This window comes from Miniopterus natalensis, chromosome X, assembly GCF_054644295.1.
Source record: "Miniopterus natalensis isolate mMinNat1 chromosome X, mMinNat1.hap1, whole genome shotgun sequence".
Lineage (NCBI taxonomy): Eukaryota > Metazoa > Chordata > Mammalia > Chiroptera > Miniopteridae > Miniopterus > Miniopterus natalensis.
The window spans coordinates 75,720,035-75,742,099 of NC_142103.1; the positions used below are offsets into that span (position 1 = coordinate 75,720,035).

General features: G+C 43.5%; 2 protein-coding genes and 2 pseudogenes across 10 annotated transcripts in view; 2 read left to right on the forward strand and 2 right to left on the reverse strand.

Annotated features, from left to right (window-relative positions):
• The window catches only part of RBM10 (RNA binding motif protein 10), a 28,378-nt gene extending 20,727 nt beyond the window's left edge, over positions 1-7,651 (reverse strand). For 4 of the 9 annotated variants that reach the window (XM_016218472.2, XM_016218471.2, XM_087829517.1 and 1 more), the window contains exons 1-2: positions 7,362-7,651; positions 5,404-5,545 (exon numbers count right to left, since the gene is read on the reverse strand). In XM_016218472.2, the coding sequence (XP_016073958.2) occupies positions 5,404-5,545; positions 7,362-7,431 (212 nt within the window). In that variant the 5' untranslated portion in view covers positions 7,432-7,651. Of the gene's footprint in view, positions 1-5,403; positions 5,546-7,361 lie in introns of those variants that run through there. The other 5 variants (XM_016218475.2, XM_016218474.2, XM_087829515.1 and 2 more) reach the window with 2 other exon arrangements.
• Positions 7,652-8,222: 571 nt separating this feature from the next.
• On the forward strand, positions 8,223-10,519 carry NDUFB11 (NADH:ubiquinone oxidoreductase subunit B11). Its single transcript, XM_016218508.2, has 3 exons — positions 8,223-8,454; positions 9,971-10,101; positions 10,292-10,519. Exons 1-3 carry the CDS (start codon positions 8,248-8,250, stop codon positions 10,416-10,418), a joined length of 465 nt encoding a protein of 154 aa, XP_016073994.2. The 5' UTR covers positions 8,223-8,247; the 3' UTR covers positions 10,419-10,519.
• A 210-nt stretch (positions 10,520-10,729) lies between these two features.
• On the forward strand, positions 10,730-10,951 carry LOC107541358 (reactive oxygen species modulator 1 pseudogene; annotated as a pseudogene).
• Positions 10,952-21,427: 10,476 nt separating this feature from the next.
• LOC107541359 (ATP synthase F(0) complex subunit C2, mitochondrial-like) lies at positions 21,428-21,937 on the reverse strand (annotated as a pseudogene).
• Positions 21,938-22,065: the final 128 nt, after the last annotated feature.

A 22,065-nucleotide genomic window follows, 5' to 3' on the forward strand; every position in this document is an offset into this window, starting at 1 on the left:
ACCATAAAAATATTAGAAAGAAAACATGAGAAAAAAATTGACCACCTCAAGAATGGAGAAAGGCTTTCTAAGCAAGAAAAAAAACAGAAGTCATAAAATAAATAAGAAAACCAATAAATCTGGCTTCATAAAAAATTTAAAATATCCAGAGTGTAAAAATACCATAAACGTGATAAAGCAAATAGAGTAAAATGTTAATGGTAGAATCCAGTGGATGGGTAAAGAGGTGTTCACTGTAAATTCTTTCAACTTTGCTGTATGCTTGAAATTTCACAATAAAATACTGAAAAAAACCCCCATAAAGCTAAAAGATAATTAACAAATGGGGAAAATAAAATGTTTCCAGACATTCTGGTTGGTTTCCAATTTTTCATAATTGTTTGCTCATTCATTTATTGATTAAACAAATATTAATGTAACATTTGCTGTGTGTCAGGCACTGTTCTAGGTGCTGGGGATACTACTGTGAAGTCTCGGCCCTTGTGAGGTCAGCCTGGAATCCAAATTGTTTCCTTATGAGAAATGCCTCAACATGAAGTGGCTGGTATGAGTACTGTTAAGGCTTTTCATATGAACAATGCTTTTTCATATTTGCTTACCATAGGTATCCCTTAATATTTGAACTCTAGTCATCAGAATTTAAGAACTGAACAGATTTGAATAAATGTTCAGATGAAATCCTCTCTGACATTCAGCATCTAAACCAAATAAATTTGGATATTAAACTCTTACTATCTAAATTCAGGAAGGGAACAGCCCTGGCTGGTGTGGACAGCACCGAGAGGTCGCAGGGCACATGATCCCCAGTAGGGGGCATGCAGGAGGCAGCAGATCAATGCTTTTCTCAAATTAATTTTTAAAAAACCATTAATAAAAAAAATATTAAATTCAGGAAGGGAAAATATTTCAATAGTAAGGGATACTTTTCATTGGCCACAGAGCACTTGGATTAAATACCTCTCAAAGGCAAACCCGGTTCATAATACATTTCTAGGAAACTAGACTGAACCATAATATATGAGGACCTCCACAAAATGAGTATATTTCTAGAAAACATAAAATGCCAAAATTGGCAGAAGTAGACAAAATGATAATAAAAAACTCAGGTTCCTTTAAAGGTGAGTTTTTTCCAGCTTTCAAGGGACAGATAATTCTTGCATAAAGTTTCTTCAAAAAAAAGAAATAGCAAAAGTTGACCAATTCATGTCATGAGGCTTTGTTTCAATGCCACATAAACAGAAAAGTATATTATAGGACCACTTCACTGATGGACACAGAAGCAAATATCCTAAATATAGTATCTAATCAAATGCGTGTTTTTTTTTTTAAACATATCTTTATTGATTTCAGAGAGAGGAAAGGAGAGGGAGAGAGAGAGATAAGAAACATCAATGATGAGAGAGTCATTGATCGGCTGCCTAGCCCGCAACCCGGGCATGTGCCCTGACCGGGAATCGAACCCCAATCTCCTGGATCCTACGTCGATGCTCAACCGCTGAGCCACGCTCGGCCAGGCCAAATGCGTTTTAAAAATATACGTAACATTGCTTAAATAATTCTGCCAAAAATTAAGAGTAAACGTTAGAAAAACTCAAATTGAAAAACATCTACAAAGCAACTGACCTGTACTTTTTTTTTTTCCAATTTTTTTTTTACCATTTTAAGTTAATTTTTTGACAAATTCATTCAGCTTTATTAATGAAAATAACATTAAGTTCAAACATAACCTAAATAAAGGAAGACCATTTGTCAAAATACATATAAATATTCAAGAAGAGTTTCTATTCTTCTGATACAATAATCTCAGAGCTGGGCTTTTTTATATTTTCAGAGTGAAGGCTAATTATTTGATAAACATGGATGTACAACACTTTTATTTACTTAGGGATATAGTTTCCCAAATATATTTCTTAAGACTTTTTTATTTCAACCACATCTACTGATATTCATCACACCTATCTAGAGCTTAAATTAATTTATTTTAAAAATTTTTCAATTACAGTTTACTTTCAGTATTCTTTTGTATTGGTTTCAGGTGTACAGCACAGTGATTAGACAATCATAGAGTCAAATCTCATTTCTTGACCGTCTCCTACCTTGAACAATTTGGTTCTCCACCAAGTTGTTCATAGAAAATAAAAATGCCTTGGTTGCCAAACCAAAGGTTTTCGACCTGACAACCCTTTCAGGTTGATACCTCAACATTACAAAAAGTGTCTCTCGGGCAATAAACAAAGGAGAGAATGCTTTTGTTGCTGGCGAAATCAACAAATCAGCATAATTTTAAAACATAAAGGTGCCATCAAGAGTGCTAATTTTGCTAAGGGTGTGAAAAAAACAATGATCACAGGCAATTGAAGAGGTAGAAAAACTGTTGTTGATTTGGATAAACGGAGGCAATACGTTAAAAAGCGAAGCTGCTTCATGCTGACCTGAAAGACACCCTTGGAATGAATGCTGAAAGTGATTCTTTTAAGGCCAGTAGGGGGTGGTGCAATAAATTTAAGAAAATAAGTGTTTATTTATAGATGCAACAGTACATTAGACATGGACTGTATGTAAGAAAGGTTAAAACGGAATTATTTGGGGGTCTGGAATGGATTAATTCGATTTACATTATTTCTAATGGGGAAAAATGATTTGGTTTTTGAACAAATCGTTTCTCAAACAGCCTTGCAGAATGAATTAAGTTTGGGAACCGAGGTTTCACTGTACTTTACAAAGTGTTCTCCCTGATATTTCCAGTACCTACCTGGCACTATATCCAGTACATAGTTATCGCAAAATTATTGACTATATTCCTTATGCTGTACTTTACTGACCTGCACTCATGAAACATATTAAGGTCATAAAAGACAAAGAAAGACTGAATAATTGTTCCAGATTAAAGGAGACTAAAAATTCAAAGTAGCTCAGTGCAATGAGTGATCTTGAATTGGATCCTGGATTAGGGAAAAACAGCAATAAAGGACATTATTGGGACAACTGATAACAATCTGAATATGGACTTTATTTATATAAGACAAAGTATTGCATCAATGTTAAATTTCCTGATACTGATAAGTTTACTGTGGGTATGGAGGAAAAGTCCTTGTTCTTAGGACATACATGCTGTAGTACTTAAGGGTCATGTCTGCCACTAACTCAAATGATTGGTGGGGGGCAAATGCTATATGTGGGGGGAGAGGGAGAGAGGAAGAGGGAGGAGGGGAGGGGGAGAAGAGGCGATGGGAAAGGTGACAAAGATGACAATGCTCCCCAAATTAATATATAAATTCAATGCAACCTCAATAAAAATACTTGATTGTTTTTGAGGGACTTGGTAAACTTTTTATATAAAACTCCACAAATGGCTAAATCAACCTTGAAAAATAAGAGCAAAGTGGGGGCTATTAAGACATTCTTTAAAGCCATAATAATAAAAACAGTAAGGTTCTGGCACAAGAAAGAACAAGTAAACCAATGAAACAAATCAGATCACTCAAGACAGATCCATGTACATGAGGTAAGTTGAAATGAGATGAGGTACCACAAATTAATAAGAACGGACTATTTAGGAGATGGTACTGGGGAAACTGCCCACTATATGAAGGAAAATAAAACCAGAACGTACCTTATACCATATTCAAAACTGGACTCTAGATGGATTTAAAGACCTGAATGAAAAAGGTAAAACTATACAGTGAAAACAATTGTTGTGATCCAGAGGTAAGTACAGAGAAGATTCTGAAAGCACAGATTGTAAGACAAAAAGTGATGGAATTTTAACACACCAAAATTAAGAACAGGCATTCATCCTTGGGGGAATCATTAAGCAAAAGGCAGTAGGCATACCCCATGGTGTCAGAAGCAAAGGACTAACATATACATGGCAATACAGACAGATCTTTAAAAAATGCAGTGCTGAGTAATACAAAGTTCAGGGGGAAAAATGAAGACTCTAGCACTCTATTTGTGTAAAGTGAAAACAGAGACACTCTAAACAGCACTAGATAGTTTAGAAGAATACATTTCAAACACGACAGTGAAGCTGCCTACAGCTATGGGAACTGGGACTAAAATGGGAAAATTAAGGCAAGAGAAGGCTGTTGTACTGACCTATGATAGAAACCTACTGTGAACTGGACAAGTACGATTAGCTCAAACCTCTGCACTTGAGGTCTTTTAAAAGCCAAAAGAAAGCAAGCCAGTGGCTTTATTTGGTAATAAAGTCTGAAGAAGGCAAATATGTCACCTACTCAAATTTGGAAACTGCCACAGAGGACTTCCAGTGAATCCCATCCAGTATAAAATGACTTTCAAAAGCCATTTTTTAAAGAAGGTCAAGACTGAATAACACTAGATGATGCTCATATCTCATTTTGGGCTCACTTTGCAGAAAACAAAATATTATAATTTTTAAAGGACCTGGTGGTAGAAGAAATCCTTTGTAGGACATTACAAAATTATTTTTTTCCTGACTTTTTATAAATCTACTGACTGTTAATAGAGGCTTTTGGGAGAGTTAGGTCTGCTTTCCTATGTAATCCTAAAATGTAAGGAATAGATCACCTGCATTAGAATCAACTGGGGTGATACACCAGGATGATGAGGGAATGGCCCAGGATCTCTGTATTTTATCAAGTGTCCCAACTATTTCTTGTTCTACCAGAGTTTAAGAACAACTGTATGACACACAGAGCAATATACAGATCTTGTAACATAGAAACCCACACCTGAAACCTATATGTTCATATTAACTATTGTCACCCCAATAAATTTAATAAAGTATTATTTAATTAAAAAAAAATAACTATGAGAGTGTCCCATTCCAAGACAAGTATCACACCAACTTCAGCCCATCCTGCCCTTGAAACCTCCCACTATCTGACCTGGCTTGCCCCATACTTGTCCTGGCAAATTCTTGACTCTCATCTATCCCTTAAACACAGCTCACACCTTTCTGCTGAGAATCCACAGGCACCAACCCACTACCCATTTCTGCCTCTCCTCCTACAGTGGCTGTTCAGACCTTGGCGAATGGTACCATATACCTATCTGGGTCACCCAAACTGGAAACCTGGACATTAGCCTCCATTCCTCCCTTTCTCTTGATCCCTTCCTAACCTCACAACCAACCATGGTATCCATCTAACTGCTTTGGAATCACTGTAAACTGTGTGGTCTCCCTTGTGAGACCCTGAGTAAAGAGAAAGCTACAATCTTATCAGTCTCATTCACCATGGCACTCCCACAGCCTAGCACACTAGCCCTGGTTCACAAGTAAATGTCTGCTTAAAAGTAACCAGTCATCTGCTACACTGTTTCCTCTGCCCGGAAGCCTCCTCCTAGCACCTTCCTGAATCAGTTCTCATATGGGGACAAGCCTAGGCTGTTTGGTCAAGGTGGAAGCAGGTAACTCACCGTCTTTCATACTCCATATCCTGATAGGGCCTTCGGGGGCTGCTGGGGCCCTTCCTCAGCCGCTGGCTCCGTTTCACTTCCCAGCCACCCCCGCTGCTGCCACCATGATCTGCCAGTCTGGGTGATGCCTCCTGCAGGGACTCTGGAGAGAGAGAGAGGAAGAAGGGGTTAAGGCAGTTGGGGCAGAGAAGTCCTCCTTGAGAAACCCTTGTTGTCAAGGCTCTGCTGTTGCTGTTTCTCAACTCCTAGTGCTCCTGTGGACGAGAGCAGGAAGGCAGCCCCTACTTGGTCTGCTCCTTTCCTTTTCCCACAAATGTGAGGTTAGAGCTCACTAGAGGCCTAGAATGAGCAAGGCCTTCAGCAGACAGGGAACATCTTGCAGAGATACCTGGTGGTGCCACCCATTCTGTGATCAGGGCTTTGACATCTGAAACTGGTAGACATGTTTAAGGCTAGAGCTACCTGCCTAGGGGAGCTCTTGGTGCTGAAAGACTTTTTAGAGATCAGGCACGTTAGCGTGGATGCAAGACTTCATAACAGGAGTCCCAGGCACCCCCAGGCTCCTTCTATGGGCCCCTAGGTGCCATTTCATCCTCCTAGCAAGATGCTGGCTGGCCCCTACAAGACTGCAGGAGACCAGGAAAGGCTTAGGGGGTGAAGGGGCTAACTTGGCAATGAGACAGCTGCCACCTCCCTGGGCTCCTAGCCAACACAGCTTTGAACCTCACTGGTCAACTGGCTCTGCACTGAGTCCTGTCTCTTATGCGCAGCCAGGTCCCAAGGCAGCTCTCTCCCCAGGGATTCTGGGCCCAAGTTATTCAGAGGCAAAAGGAGCTCTTTTGGAGGCTATTCCGAACCTCCGTGCTATTCTACTGGGCTGGAAGGGCAGTCATTTCACCCAGCCCTCAGGGCTTGAGATCTAAGGAAGTCCTGAGAGCCATATGACCCCACCAGGGGTCACCAGGCAGCATCCCAGAATCTTCAGGCCCTCTCCTCTAAACAGCACTTAGGCAAAGCTAGGAAAAGCACCTGCCCAACACTAGGTTGCCACCACACCTTTCCTCTGTGTATACACACACCCCAGTGTTCTCTTCCTCCTCAAGCCACAGGGAACCAGAGTTACCTGCTCCCAGAGGGGTAAGAGAATCACAACTAGAGGCCTCAGAGGATAAGCGTACATACAAAACCCTCAGTAGACTCTGGCAAAGGGGCCAAAGTCACACACACTGGTATCCACAACAGACAGGGGCCAGTCACAGACACGCGGCCCAAATAACTATGGGCCAAAATCACAAACAGGAACCCAGAATAAATACGGGCCATAAGCACACACTTAGGCCCCCTTTCAATGGATGAACGTCACAGTCACCCGCGCCCCCCCCCCCACAAGAGCGGGCAATAAGTCATACAAACATTCCTTGCATTCCCTCCCTACCTAGTAAGCAGGTTAGGGCCAGTCCCAAGAAGACTCCCTATGGATAAGGACCTCTCCTATGAACAGGGATCAGAGTTAGACACACACTCCAAGCATAATGACCAGGGTCATACAGACGTTCTCCCTCCTTCCCCTCCCAAGGATCCCAGCCACAGAACACTTTCCCACGGATAGATAAGTACCAAAGTCACACAGAGCAGACAGCACATCTCCTCCCCTGTAGATAAGAAACAGAGTCGCAGACACCTGCCTCCCCACGGATAAAGTTCCGTGTCGCAGACACCACTGTAGCCCACTCCCATTCGTCCCTCCCTTCCCCCAACCCGCGTGCACCCATCCTGCTTCCCGATCGCGCACGCGCCTCTGCTCCCTCAAAAGGGGTAAAAATTTAGAAAAGACAACCCCTCCCAGGCTTAGACCGCGCACGCATCCCTGCGTTGCGGCCCGCAGTCCGCCCTTTCGCCTTATCTACGCATCCCCTGCCTGCACCCCCTGCCTGCACCCCCTACCTCCAGCCCCTTACCTCCGCCCCCACGACCAGCGACGATTCTCACCTTCTCTGCTCGGGCTGTCAAGGGAGGGCTCCCTGACATCACCTCGGCCCTCCGCCACCTCCGCCAACTCTCCCAGCTCAGCAGGAGCTGGTTCGCGCAACAACCAAGTTCAAGGCTGGAGGCAGAAAGGCGGAGGGGGGAAGGGGAGAAGCGCCTAGCGCGCTGCCCTCCCCGGGAGACCCACTGCCGCCTACTCCCCGCTGGCCGCAATCACCAGCACAAAATGGCGACCAAGAGCTGGGAGCCGGTGCTTCGACCACCATCCACCTACTGAGGGAGCGCGCTCTGGCTGGCCGCGTCTATTGGTCGCCATCCGCCATCGGCCAGCCCTGGGCCGCTCTGATTGGCAAGCCACTGCCACCTCCCCGTGCCCCGTGCCCCGTGCAAACGCCCACAAGTGGAGAAAAGAAGTAGTTATTGGCCAATCGGGCGAGGCCCGCTTTTTAGAAGCTTGGCTTCCTTCAAAGATGAAAGACAAACGGAAGCTCTGCCCCTTTCACCAGAGGGCAAGGGAAACTCGTGCGATTGGCTGGGAACTGCAGTCATTCCCCCCCCCCCCGCCCATTCCCCAAATGTCATCGCTTTATTCTCAGCAAGGAAAGGGGCAGACTGCTCAGGCAGAACTTCCATAGCCTAATCGAGAGGATCGGGAAATGGTTGCTCTAATGAGGCCGTGACTGAGGGAGGAAAGGGGTCTGCTTAGTGCCTTAACTCACTTGAAAGCAAAATCTGGACGGGTTCGGGACCTATTTAGTGCGGGGGAGGCGGAGTGACAATCGTAGCGCTCCGGCCAACTGCAGCTGCGCAAAGTCGCATTTCCGTCCCCGCCCCTGAGAGCCTGCAGACCAATTTGTCATGGCGCCCGGGCTGTTAGGTTTATACGCTCGCGGCCTTTTGGCAGCAGCGGCGACGCGAGGGCGCCTGGCTGCCCGGGTTCGCTGGGAATCCAGCTCCGCCAGGGCTGTGATCACCCCGTCCACTGTGGTGGGAAAGCGGGCACCGGAACCGACAATGCGCTGGCAGGAGGACCCGGATCCCGAGGACGAAAACCTCTATGAGAAGGTGAGAGAGAGGGGAAACGGGACGCCGGTAGGGTCAATCGGGGGCCGGCGGACGGGGCGCCGTAGAGGACTTTCTTAGTCTGCTGAGGATTGCGCAGCTGGTGAAATCCTTGAAGACGTGGGTATTTTGCCTAGCTTATTGACCTCATTTTCCCCATGTTCTCTTCAGCTCAGAGCCAGAGGCGAGACTGACCTTATTTTGCATACAGGTACCAAACCTGAAGCGGGCAGTGCTCAAAACACTTAGAATAGTATAACAACAATAATACTGAACACTGATAGGACGGTTGCTCAGTGCCAGTGTTCTAAACACTTTACATACATTAACGTATCTGATCCTCAAATCAACCCTATATCTTAGGTACTATTAGTATACTCATTGTACACATGAGGAAACTGAAGCACAGAGATGTAAAGTGTCTTGCTCAAGTTCATATAACTGAATGTGCAGCAGATCGTGTTTGAACTTAGGTCTACCAGGTCTGCTGTGCTGTGTTGATAGCAGAGGCGCTGAAATCAATTCCCGGCTTGGAATACAGGCACTGACAGTTACTCACCTGTGTGACCTTGGGAAGTAACAACCCCTTGGTGCTTCAGTTTCTTTGTAAAATGGGGAAAGTATTAGGCCCTTTTAAAAAATAAAATACATCTGCCTTGTGTAATTAAATGAGTCAAAATGCTTAGAACAGCATCTGGCACTTAGTAAGTACTCAGCATTAGGTGTTAATTATTATTGCCACTTTCCACCTCACTGGGATATTGTGAGGTTTGTGTATGTGAAAAGACCTGACACATAAGAAATTGAGGGGCTTGGATATGTAGGATGCTCATTCATTCATTCATTCATTCATTCTGTAAATATGTATTGAGGGCCTGCTGTATGCCAGGCACAGTTCAGTCCCTGGGGGTTCAGCAGTGTAGAAATCAGATATAACCCTTACTCTTATAGAGCTTATATGATAGTGGGAAACACAGAAAATATGTAAAATACTTAAAACTGGTAATATAGAGTATGTAATTGATAATATAAGATAATGTGATATAAGAGGATCTGGAGGATGCTACTTTGGTAAACTAATGCTAGAAAGACTGTGAAGCAGGATAAGTGGATCGAGAGTTTCTTTGGGGTAGGGGGTGATTTTATTAGGCTGAACCATAGGAAATGGCCAATATTCAACCATTTTTCACCTAAGAAAATGGCAATTTCCTATAGTTAACTTAATAGACAAGGTGACTAGGGAATGTGTCTTAAGAGAAGTGATGATGAAGCCAAAACTTTGAATGAGGAGGTAGATCCAGCCATGACTAGATCTGGGGGAAAGTCTTTCCAGAAGGAGCAGCAAGCACAAAAGCCCTATGGTGGGAAGGAGCTTGACAAGTCTTAAGAACAGAAAAAAAGGAATTTAGGGAGGGAGGGGAGATTGGTTTGAGGTGAAATTGGAGACCAGCTTACACAGGGCCAGCATAAGGCTTTGTGTAGCAGCAGGAAGCCTCATTGACCTCTTCTCCTTCCACAGAACCCAGACTCCCATGGCTACGACAAGGACCCTGTTATGGACCTATGGAACATGCGGGCTGTATTCTTCTTTGGCTTCTCCATTGTCTTGGTCTTTGGCACCACCTTCGTGGCTTATCTGCCTGACTACAGGTTCATGGGGTGTCCAAGAGAATGGGATGGGTGGGGGCGGAGGCAGGGGTGGAAGTCGAAGGGGGCTCTGCCAGAAATCCTGTCCTGCACCATTTGAGGATTGGGGAGCTAAAGTGGGGATTGATGTCCACTGAGGCTTCCTCACATCTCCCCACCCCCACCCCCACCCCCCCGATGCTGCTGCCTCCAGGATGCACGAGTGGGCCCGTCGGGAAGCTGAAAGGCTTGTAAAATACCGAGAGGCCAATGGCCTTCCTATCATGGAATCCAACTGCTTTGACCCCAGCAAAATCCAGCTGCCAGAGGATGAGGACTGAATGGATGCCTAGTGAAGCTCAAGAAGCACCGCCTTCTCTACCCCCTGCTTGCCATTCTGCCCTCTTCTCAGAGCACCTTATTAAAGGGACTGAAAATCTGACTGGCTGGTGTTAATTTTGTTGTGAGGGGGTTGTGGGAGTTGGGGTATCAGGCCTTAAAAGGGCCACTGCAGCTTTCTCTGGGTGTTCTGGTTATCTCTTTCTGTGTAACAAACATCCTAAAACTTTGTGGCTTAAAACCACAATTTAGTATTATCTTTCATGGTCCTATGGTTGACTCGGCTCAGTTAGGTAGTTCTTCTTGGGGTCACATGGTGGCTGTGGGTCCCTATGGATAGTCCCAGCCAAGCTGCTTCAATCGTGCAAAGATGGGCTATGTGTTGGGTTGCACTGTGGACATGGTGGCTGGGACACTGTTCAGCACCTTTTCCTGTCTCAGGATCGGAATGTGGGGTCAGAAGCTGATGGGCAGCATGGGGAAAACCATGGTGCAGAGTGGTGGCACATTCATGCCTATCAGGATGGGCATCTGATGCTAATCAGCAATGGTTGCCCACATCTAGCCCATCCCATCAGTCCCAGCCCATGTACTATAATAAAAAGACTGAATAACAAAAATTCTTCAGTGAACATCCTTATATACTTTTTTTGATGGACATAATGCACTTGTTTCTCTTAGGTGTATATCTGGGAAGGGAATTGCTAAGTCATGGGGTAGACAGGTGACCAGCCTTAGTAAAGTATGCCAATTTCCCCGACTACGCTTCTCCCTCTGGTAAGTGCTGCACCCTTGCGATCATTCAGCATTCTCCATCTTTTTCACAGTATCCATTTTGGTAAGCAACTGACCTCTGAAGGACCACATTGGGATGAAGGGGTGGGGGTTGAGTTCTTCCTGTGTGCCAGGCCCTGACCATGCGCCAGGCCCTGACAGGTACCAGGATCTCGATCCTCAGCAACTTCCCAGGGTGGGTGTGGTGGCCAGTGTGAGTGGTCAGAGAACTTAAACATAATGTTTTCACTCTACTGTTTGACTCCAAGGATATTTGAACCTTGATATTTTAGACCCAGCTTTGCTCCAGCAACATAACATACCAACCTTCATCCTTCAATCTAATAGAGCATTTATTATGTGCAAGGCCCAATGAACAAGACAGTCTCTGTAGTAGGCACTGTCAGTTCCCTGTCCGTGCCCCGGTGGCCTTGCTGCTTCAGTGTGCTGCTGGCCAACTGCCAACTGCCAGGGTCTGCATCTTTTCATTGGAGGGCTTCTCATGCTGGCTGCTGGCCTGACAGGCTGGAAGAGCCAGGAAATGAACCCCCTCCCCCAGCCACCATCAATCAATGACTGATGAGAATGGTAAGTAAGTGCCCCTCCCCCCTTACCCCCACGTGGGACATCATGGTGGGTGCTCTCCACTGGCCCCCAGAACTCTGCAGTGGAAACATGCTCCAGCTGCCCACGGTGCTAAGTCGCTTAACACTGTTCACTGGCTGCCTTCTCTGTCTCACTTCCGCACTTCCCCACTGCCTAACAGGTGCTTCCTGAATTCACGTCCCAAATAAACTATTTGACTTCAATCTTTGTCTCAGGGTCTGCTTCTGAAGGGACCTGAACTAAGATATTTTCTGTTCTCAGGGAGTTTACATTAAGGTGATGGGTAAGACAGAGTACACAAGCACAGAAAACATAATTTCCACCAGAAGGCTAATGTTGCTGGAATGTTGTGCTTACTGGAATTACTGGAATCTTCCAGGAAAAGAGTGACTAGAGATGAGGTTATAGAGGTGATCATAGGCCATACCCTTAAGGCCCCATGGTTAGGAGGAGTTTAGATTTTACACACTACACAACATTGACCAGAAGCTTACTGAAAATCCAGCTTAGCCAAGCCATTCTCAGACGATTCTAGACAGTCTAAGGGGGATTGCTTATGGTTTTTCTCATGGATTACCCAGGAAATAAAAACAATCTTACCAGCTTCACAATGACTATTACTGATAGACATAAGCACCGCAGAATAAACTGATAACAGCTAAAACTGTGAATTTAAAACATACTTTACGTTGAGGGAGAACTGATAGAAGGATCCTATGTTGTCAACAAAATGTGAACCTGCAAATTTTGATCCTGAAATATTAGACTTGGTGAAAACTAGCCACAAATAAAGCTCAGAATGACAAGAAAGTTACTCATTCAACAGATATTTATTGAGTGTCTACTGGGAGTCAGGCACTTTTTTAGGCAGTGGGGATACAGCAGGGAGAAAAAGATTAAAAACTTCCTGCCCTCGTGGAGCTTATATTCTAGCAGAGAGAGAGACAGATGATAAAGCAATAAATCACATTATTGCATTAAATTCAAAATAAAGCCAGCAAGGGGGATCAGGCATGCAGGATGGGAGAAGCCTGTATTTAAATAGGGTAGTCACCTTAGGCCTTGCTGAAAAGTTTATATATATATATCTTTATTGACTTCAGAGAGAGGAAGAGAGAGAGAGAGAGAGAAACATCAATGATGAGAGAGTCATTGATCAGCTGCCTCCTGCAGGCCCCCAACTGGGGATCAAGCCCGCAACCCGGGCATGTGCCCTGACCGGGAATTGAACTGTGATCTCCTGACTCCTAGGTCGATGCTCAACAGTTGAGTCATGCCCGGCTAGGCTTTTTTTTTTTTTTTTTGAGGAAAAGGATTGTTAAGAAAGTGAGAGATGAGCTACGCAGATGGAAGAGCATTTCTAGGAAAGGGAACAACCTGTATAGTCCCTGACGCAAGAATGTGCCTGAGCTGTTTAGGGAGCAGCCTGAGGCCAAGGAGATATCTGGGGCAAAGTTATTACTGCTGAAATATGACACAGACAAGAAAATTGACGCATGGATCGAATCATCACTGTAAAAATTCACCTGAAAGTGATTCATCCCAGTGAAAACAATTTCAGAAAAATGAAAATGGCCAAAATTGGCCACTATATGGCATTGAAGAAAGAATTAAATTGGCTCAGAATTCACGCCAGGGCAAACTTTCTTAATAGAAATTCACCTGAGTTGGCATAATTCCAATTGTAAATGTTAATATTTGGAAGCAGAGCTATTACGTCTGAGGTCAGTTGTGTATGAGTCAGAGGGGCAAATCAGGGCCAACCAGTATCCAGGCATGGCAGCTTGGCGTTAACCATCATTGGAAAAGGCTCATTCACTCATTCACTCATTCACTCATTCATTCATTCATCCAACAAATATTTACCAAGTGTCTATTGTGTGACAGGACATAAAGCAGTGAATGAAACAGGCAAAAAAATCCCTGCCCCTCTCAGAGCTGACTTCTCTGTAGGAAACAGATAATAAATGTAAAGAATAACAATTTTGGGTAATGATAATTTATAGGTAAATAAGTAAAATGTATAATATGGTGATAAATGTTAAGGAGAAAAATGAAACAGGAAAGGGTATAGTGTGTGTGTGTGTGTGTGTGTGTACATTTTAGCTAGAGTGGCCAGGCAAAAGGCCTCACTTAGACAACATTTGAGAAAGACCTAGAGGAAGCATCTCATTGAAGAGAGAACTTTTTAAATAGCTGTGTTTGATAGCTAGACAGTCATAGTGGCCATGACTGGGTTCAAATCATAGCCCCTCCACACTGAGATTAACCCGAGAGTGCTTGTAACACTGCCTGACAGATTAGGTGTTTATAAATTTTGGCAGAATGAATACTCATTAACATTAAGGTAGGGTCCATGGAAGTTTTTAAATAAGTGCCCTAAAAACGAAATTATGGTAATCATGGTTTGGGGGATTGTACACTTGGAGTGGAAGGTGATTTTGGAACCCTGGCAGTCACTACTGAGAGGTTTGGGGTCTGGTGTTGAAAGTGGTGGTTTCTGCCCGGCCAGCATGGCTCAGCGGTTGAGCATCGACCTATGATCCAGGAGATCATGGTTCGATTCCGGGTCAGGGCACAGGCCCAAGTTGTGGGCTCCATCCCCAGCAGACTCTCTCTCATCATTGATGTTTCTATCTCTCTCCCTCTCTCCTCCTCTCTCTGAAATCAATAAAGATATATTTTTTTTAAAAAGAAAAGAAAGTGATGGTTTCTGAAGACAAGGTTTGAAAACCTACTTAGGCCAGTTATGGCCTTGAGTAGTAGTTATCAGAAAAGCTGCAGGATCCTGGGGGTCAGTCATCTCAAAGGTAGAGAGGGGCTGGGGAACTCTGCCAGTGTCAGAATGAAGATCCAGGGTCTCAGCTGAAGTTTAGGAAAAGAACAGCCATTGATGATGCCACAAGGTGTCCATCAGAAGTCCATCTCTAGGGGCCCCGAAATGCTGTAGCTTTGTCATTTCATTCTCTTTCTAGCTCCCTCACCTCCTTCAAGTTTTTGCTAAGTATCAGCTTCTCAGAGAGGACTTTCTTATTTAAAATTCCACCACCACCCCCTTACTATTTATTCTCTACATTTATTGTTGGTTTTTTTCCCCTCCAAGGCACACACAAACTGCATTGGGCTTGTTGTCCTTTTAACTGTGGTCATGCCACGAGGAATTAAACAAAAGCAAACTGGGTCGTTATTTTAATGAGCGGGAAAGACAGAGAGAGGAAGGAGGAGATGGAGAAAGAAGAGGAGGAAGAAGAGGGGGAAAGAAAAGGGGAGAGGGAGGGAAAGGACGGGAGGAAGGAAATCTTCAGAAACTCTAAACCCATCAAAAGGAGTCAGGACTGGTTTGAGTGTGTGTGTGTGTGTGTGTGTGTGTGTGGTGGGGATGTAGATTCAAAGAGATTCCATTTAAAATAAAAATACTCTCTGCACACACTATCCAGCCTCTGGGCTACCATTTTTCTCACCTGGAATCCACTTTCTCAATTTCCAGAAAATTCCACTCACCTTACAAAGTGGCCTTTTTGGGGAAAGCTTTCATTTTGAAAAAATAAGCTCAGATGGGTCAGTTTGGGATCTGACCCTGAAAAAGACTTTTGATTAATAAAATTTACCAGTTTTAGTTTAAAGCCTATTTTGTCTGATATAAGTATAGCTACACCTGCTTTCCCCTCACTACCATTTGCTTGAAATAATTTTTTCATCCCTTTATCCTCAATCAATACAGGGTAGGGCAAAAGTAGGCTTACAGTTGTGAGTACGTGAAACAGAGTTTATTCTTGCATTATTATTTATTAATTATTGTATTATTTACCATACAAAGAACTGCAGTGAGTCTCTTGTAGGCAGCATATTGTTGGTTGGTTTTTTGTTTTTTTTTAATCCATTCAGTCATTCTATGTCTTTTTAAAAAAAATCCTCATCCTCGGATATTTTTTCCATTGCTTTTCAGAGAGAGTGTGAGAGAGACACATTGATTGGCTGCCTTCTGCACGTGGCCTGGGGCCGGAGCCTGCAACCGAGGTCTGTGCCCTTGGCCGGAACCTGGGACCCTTCAGTCTGTGGGCTGATGCTGTAACCACTGAGCCAAATGGGCCAGGGCCATTGTCTTTTGATTAAAGAATTAATGTATTTATGTTTAAGGTAATTATTGATAGGTAAGGACATACTCTTGCTATTTTGGTAATTGTTCTCTGGCTGTTTTGTAGATCCATTGTTCCTTGTTCCTTCTGCTGTCTTCGTGTGTGTGTGTTTCGATGTCTTTTGGTATCGGTATGTTTGACTTCTTTATCATGTTCTTTCGTGTAATTACCACAAGTTTTTCCATTGTGGTTACCATAAGCTTAAAGTATCTTAAAATTGTAACATCCTACCTTAAGTTGATAACAACTTAACTTCAACAGTATTCCTAAACCCTACACTTTTACTTCTCCCCCTCCCAATTTAGGTTATTCATACAGTTCATATTTTTTTTTATATATTGTGTAATCAATAACAGATTATTAGTTATGGTTATTTTTACTACATTTATTTAACTTTTAAACTAGAGCTGTATTACATACTCTTACAGAAAACACAATTACAGAAAATTTAAATATATTTTCAAAAAGTCACACACATGCGCACACGCGGGTAAAATTTTCCCACACCGAGATTCTACTTGGGCAGTATGAGTGAAAGCCGACACCTAAGGGCAGGATGAGAATAACAAAGTAGCAGCGCTTTGACTTAATCTTTAGAAGTGTTTTGGACCCGCCCCCAAGCTTTTGTTTTCTTTAATTCGGCTGCGCAGAGGCTAGTTTCCCCACTGCTCACTTACAGTCAGGGAAATCAACATTGCCCCGCGGCCTCCCTTCCCTCCTTGGGTGACACTGGGCATGGGAACACGACACCTTAAAAGGATCAGCAGAAAGAAGTGGGGATGGGCTCAGAGCCTCTTTGTTGGCCCGCCTCTCTCTCTCTTTGCCCTTAGATGTCCAGGAAGAGGCGGATCTGCAGGCGAGTGACAGCTCTGGGGTAAATCAGCTGTTCATCAGAGCAGCCCTGACACCTTTGGAGAGTGGGCTCTCCAGCTGAAAGGCAGCGGTGGCCAATCGAGAGCTCTTGCTCCTGAGGTCTTGGCTCTGCTGAGAGAGAGTGGAGGGCTGATTGACAAGAGCCGATTGAAAACTCGATGTGTCAGGGAGCGCGGGGCCTGGACCCGCCGAGTGAAAACAGGCTCTTAAGGAGCGCTCGTTTTTTTTGGCAGTTGAGGGTAGGGTCTTGCTTTTTGACTGACAGGCTTATCATCCAATAATCATGTTCTCTTGAGCTGGGGGCGGGGCGACTTGTTGCTGGAAAGGAGGGATCTTGTCCTTGACTGACCCTGCTTTCGTTTAAGAAGGAAAGCCAAATTCCACGGGTAGCCAGCCGCCCACCCTCACCTTATCTGTTTTTAAAAAGGCTTATAATACTTTAAAAAATTTGAAAATCACAGCTCTGGAGCAATTTAACTTCCCCATGCTGGACAGAAAAGGCAACCTTACTGCACCTCTGAAAAAAGAACAGCCCTTAGAAAAGATGATCTTAGGAATGGAGAACAGAAATAGAGGGGCCCTCAGAAGCAGCCTAACAGCAGTTGACAATGAATTGGAACTTGATTTGAGATTTTGGGGCCTGAGAGGCTTCCGTAGAGGGTTTCTGGTGAGAGCAATGGGGGTTTGGGGACAATGATGGGGGCATGTGGGGATCAGTAGTAGATGGTTAGTAGTTAGGTCAGTTTGGGTGACTCTGTAGATGCCCATAGTAACGATCTGCTCTCCAGTGAATCCATCGGGATTAAGCTGCTGATGGAGCCGATTGCCTTTGCCTCTTGGACATGGCAATGCATCCACCATCAGAGACTGGACAATGGAAAAGACTTCGTTTCTAATGCAGACCATTTGCAATTTGGCAGGGGTACACTCAACAATGGGCCAACAGTCAAAGTATTTCATAGACATTCCATGCTCCCTACCATCAGCACATATTTAATTTAATATTGTTGAGCATTGAACGGCTTCCTCAAAAATGGAATAAAAAGGATTTCAGACTCTGCCTCTCTCACCTCCTCCTGATCCACACACCTTAGTAAGGCAGTTTGATCACTGAATGTGGCTGCCCCCAGAATGGGGTCGCTTCCTGGATAATGACCAAGACAAAAGAGGTGGATTGCAGAAACCTATTTTGAAAATTCGGGATTCAGCCCTGCCATTCTTGGACATGATGTAGTTTTCCTTCCCCTCATAGCAATCCCAGGCCAGCCTAGTTGGTAACCCTCCAGGTGGTAGCTCAGTCCAAAAGGGGCCTAGGGGATTTGAACTTAATTATGGTTCAGTCACCCAGATTCTCCTGTTGGATGTACATGGTTCTAGATCATATTACTAGAGTTAGGCTTGGGGTTAGACCTCTCTCTCTCTCTCTCTCTCGTATTTTTATTTTTATTTTATTTTATTTTTAAAATTTATTTCATTGTTGAGAGTTTCACAGATATCCCCCATTTTCTCCTCTTTACCCCCGCCCCCATCTCCCACACCTCCTCAAGTTTTCACCTGTCTATTGTCTGTGTCATGGGCTGTGCATATATGCTTATAAGTTCTTTGGTCAATCTCCTCCAGGCCTCTTTCTGCCTCCCCTCTGAGATCTGTCAGTCTGTTTCATGCTTCCATGTCTGTGGTTCTATCTTTTTTTGTTGTTTATTTATTTATTTACTTATTTATTTATGTATTTATTTATTTATTAAGTTTCTTTATCTTTATTGTTGAGAGTATTACAGATGTCCCCTTTTTATCCCCACTGATCCCCTCCACCCCACATCCATCCCACCCCCAGGCTTTCCCCATACCAATGTCTATGTCCATGAATTATGCTTATAAATATAAGTTCTTTGATTAATCTCTCCCCACCCACACCCCCCTCCCTGCCTTCCCTCTGAGATCCCTCAGTCTGTTCCATGCTTCTATGTCTCTGGATCCACTTAGTTCATCAGTTTATTTTGTTTATTATATTCCACATATAAGTGAGGTCATGTGGTACTTGTCTTTCTCTGACTGGCTTATTTCACTTAGCATAATACTTTCTAGTTCCCTCCATGCTGTGCCAAAGGATAAAAGATCTTTCTTTTTCACAGCTCCATAGTGTTCCACCGTGTAAATATGCCCCAGCCTTTTTATCCACTCATCTTCTGACGGGCACTTGGGCTGTTTCCAGATCTTAGCTATTGTAAATTGCACTGCTGTGAACATAAGGGTGCATAAGTTCTTTGTGATTGGTGTTTGGGGTTCCTTAAGATATATTCTTAGAAGTGGGATCACTGGGTCAAATGGCAGGTCAATTTTTAATCTTTTGAGGAAACTCTATACTGCTTTCCATAGTGGCTGCACCAGTCTGCATGCCCACCAACAGTGAACAGTGTTCCGTTTCCTCCACATCCTCACCAGCACTTATTTCTTGTCTTTTTTATAATAGTCATTCTAACAGATGTGAGATTTCATCTCATTGTGGTTTCAATTTACATTTTTCTGATGATTAGTGATGACTTTCTCAAGGCAATAAATTGGAAGAATCATAAGTAATCACTTAATTTGTTTCCTATCTCTCAGTTTTTGGTTGCCTGCTGTTCAGTGCTTAAAATCTGTTGTTTCATTTATTTGGTCAGGTTTCTTTGTTTGTTCCAGATGGAAGGGTAAATATAATCCCTGTTTACCTTTGATGGAAGCAGAACCAGAATCGTACATTTTTTTCTCCAACGTAACCCCTCAATAGGACTTAGAAGAAATCTAGTTAAAACTAAGCAATTTACTTTCAAGTAACTTAAGCCTTAAAATAATTCTTAATTGGATTCAGGTAAATCTAACTGAAACTAAGTACTTTATGTGCAGACAAGCTCAGAATCACACATTCTTCTCCAAAGTAACTTCCCAATACTTTGGGAAGTTTCCAATTTAGAATAAATCTAGTGAAACTAAGCAGTTTATATGCAAATAACAGAATCACATATTTTCCCTAAATAAACTTTAAAAAATAAATCCTCACCCGAAGATATTTCTTTCCATTGCTTTTCAGAAAGAGAGAAACATCGACCTGAGAGAGACACATCTCCTGGCTGCCTCCTGCACGCACCCCGACAGGGCCGGGGATCGAGCCTGCAACCAATCTACATGCCCATGGCTGGAATTGAACCCCAGACCCTTTATTCAGGAGGCTGACACTCTAACCACTGAGAAAACTGGCTAGGGCCCTAAATAAACTTTTTAAAGTGAGTTTTTAAAGCAAATCTAGGTGAAATTAAGAGCTTTATTTTAAAACATAGAATCACAAATTTTTCACAAAAGTAATATCTTATTGATGGTTAGAGAAAATGACCTAAGTTGTAGGTGTACACATAAACACAGAATCACGCATATTTCTAAAAAATAATTGCATGTGGTGATTTAGTACAACTTCGATGGAATTAAGCAATATGAGTGAAAACAAGCTTAGAATCACATATTCTTCTTAGAAGTAATTTCCCAATGTAAGGGCAAATCTAGATGAAGAGAAGCAGTATGTTTTCAGACAAGCTCAGAACCTCACATTCTTTGCCAAGAAAACCAATTCTTCAAAGTTAGAACAAATATAGATTAATCTAAGCAGTATAAGTAAACATGTGCCCAGAATCACACGTTCTCCTCCAAAATATCTTCTTATTGTAAGTTAGAGTAAGTTAAAAAAATTTTTTTAAAAACATATCTTTACTGATTTCAGAGAGAGGAAAGGAGGGGGAGAGAGAGAGAGAGAAACATCAATGATGAGAGAGTCACTGATTGGCTGCCGAGCCTGCAACCCGGGCATGTGCCCTGACGGGGAATCGAACCCTAATCTCCTGGATCCTAGGTCGATGCTCAACCGCTGAGCCACGCCCGGTCGGGCAAGTTAGAGTAAATTTAGATTAAACTCAGCAGTATTTTTGAGGACAAGTTCAGTGAAAACAACATCAAAATGACATTCTTCTTAAAAGTAACTTCTTATGGCTAATTAGAGCAAATATTATAAACAGTATATGTAAAAACAAAGTCAGAATAACACATTTTCCTACAAAATCAGCATTAGGGTTAGGTTTAGGGATACTATTAGTGTCAGGATTATGGTTACATTTAGGATCAAGGTAAGGGTCAGGGTCAGAGAAACAGTTAATTTCATGATTAGGATCAGGGTCAGGTTTGTGGTTAGAGTTTGAGTGAGTGTCAATTTCAGAATCATTGTTAGGATGAGTCAAGTTTATTGTCAGGGTCAAGATTAGGGTTATGTTCAGTATTTGTATCAGGGTCAGGACTGGGTTAGATGCAGAGTTAGGTCAGGTACTAGGTGATAGTGTTCTGGTTAGGTTTAAGTCAGGGTCAGGTTCATGGTTAGGGATAGGTTTAGGGTAAAGATGAAGTTTAGGGTTAGGTTAAGGGTTAGGGTCACAGTCAGGGTCATGATCAGGTAAATTTTTTTCTTATTAATACAGTATTGATTTGTCTTCCCTCTGTCAAAGCAATAGTCAACCACTTTCCCTAGGCTTCCTGGGGAGGTAAAGGAAAAGGAACACACAGACGAGACACGGGAGAAAGAACTATGGGAGGTGGAGATGGCTCCTTTACATGGTGAAGAGGATGAGAAAGGCCACCATCAGGCAAAAAGGCCCCATGGCCTCTGAGAGGTCAAAGCCCAGAATGGTGTGAGAGAAGAACTGTTGCTTCAGAGAAGGGTTCCTGGCATAACCAATGATGAGGCTCCTAAAGAGGAGCCTCATCATTGATCCTAAATGTAACCATAACCCCGACACTAATATTATCCCTAAACCTAACCTTAATGCTGAATTGGAAAAGTCCCAGTTCCAGCCTCAGAGTCAGCCACCCTTATTGTGGCAGCCCCAGCCCCAAAGAACTTGGTTGCTGTGTTGCTGTCCCTTGAAATGGCGCTGGTTTGGAAGCTGCAGCTAGAAATAAGTGAAGTCAGGGGATGTCAGGCTGCCAAGCTGTTGAGGCTGTCATCTGTCAGTGTCTCTGGTTATTTCAGCACCATTGCAGGCAGTGATCGGCTCAGCAGCTGAGAGGTGCTCCCGACCAAGGAGGGGGGAGGAGATAAACTTGGCACAGGCATACATTTTCAGGGGATGAGGAGCTGTGGCAGGAGAGCTGCTCCCAGTGCAGACAGCATGATCAGGTAGTTTAGGATCTAGTTTATTTGTAGCTTTAGTGTTAGGGTTTATAGTCAGGTTTAGAAGCAGGTTTA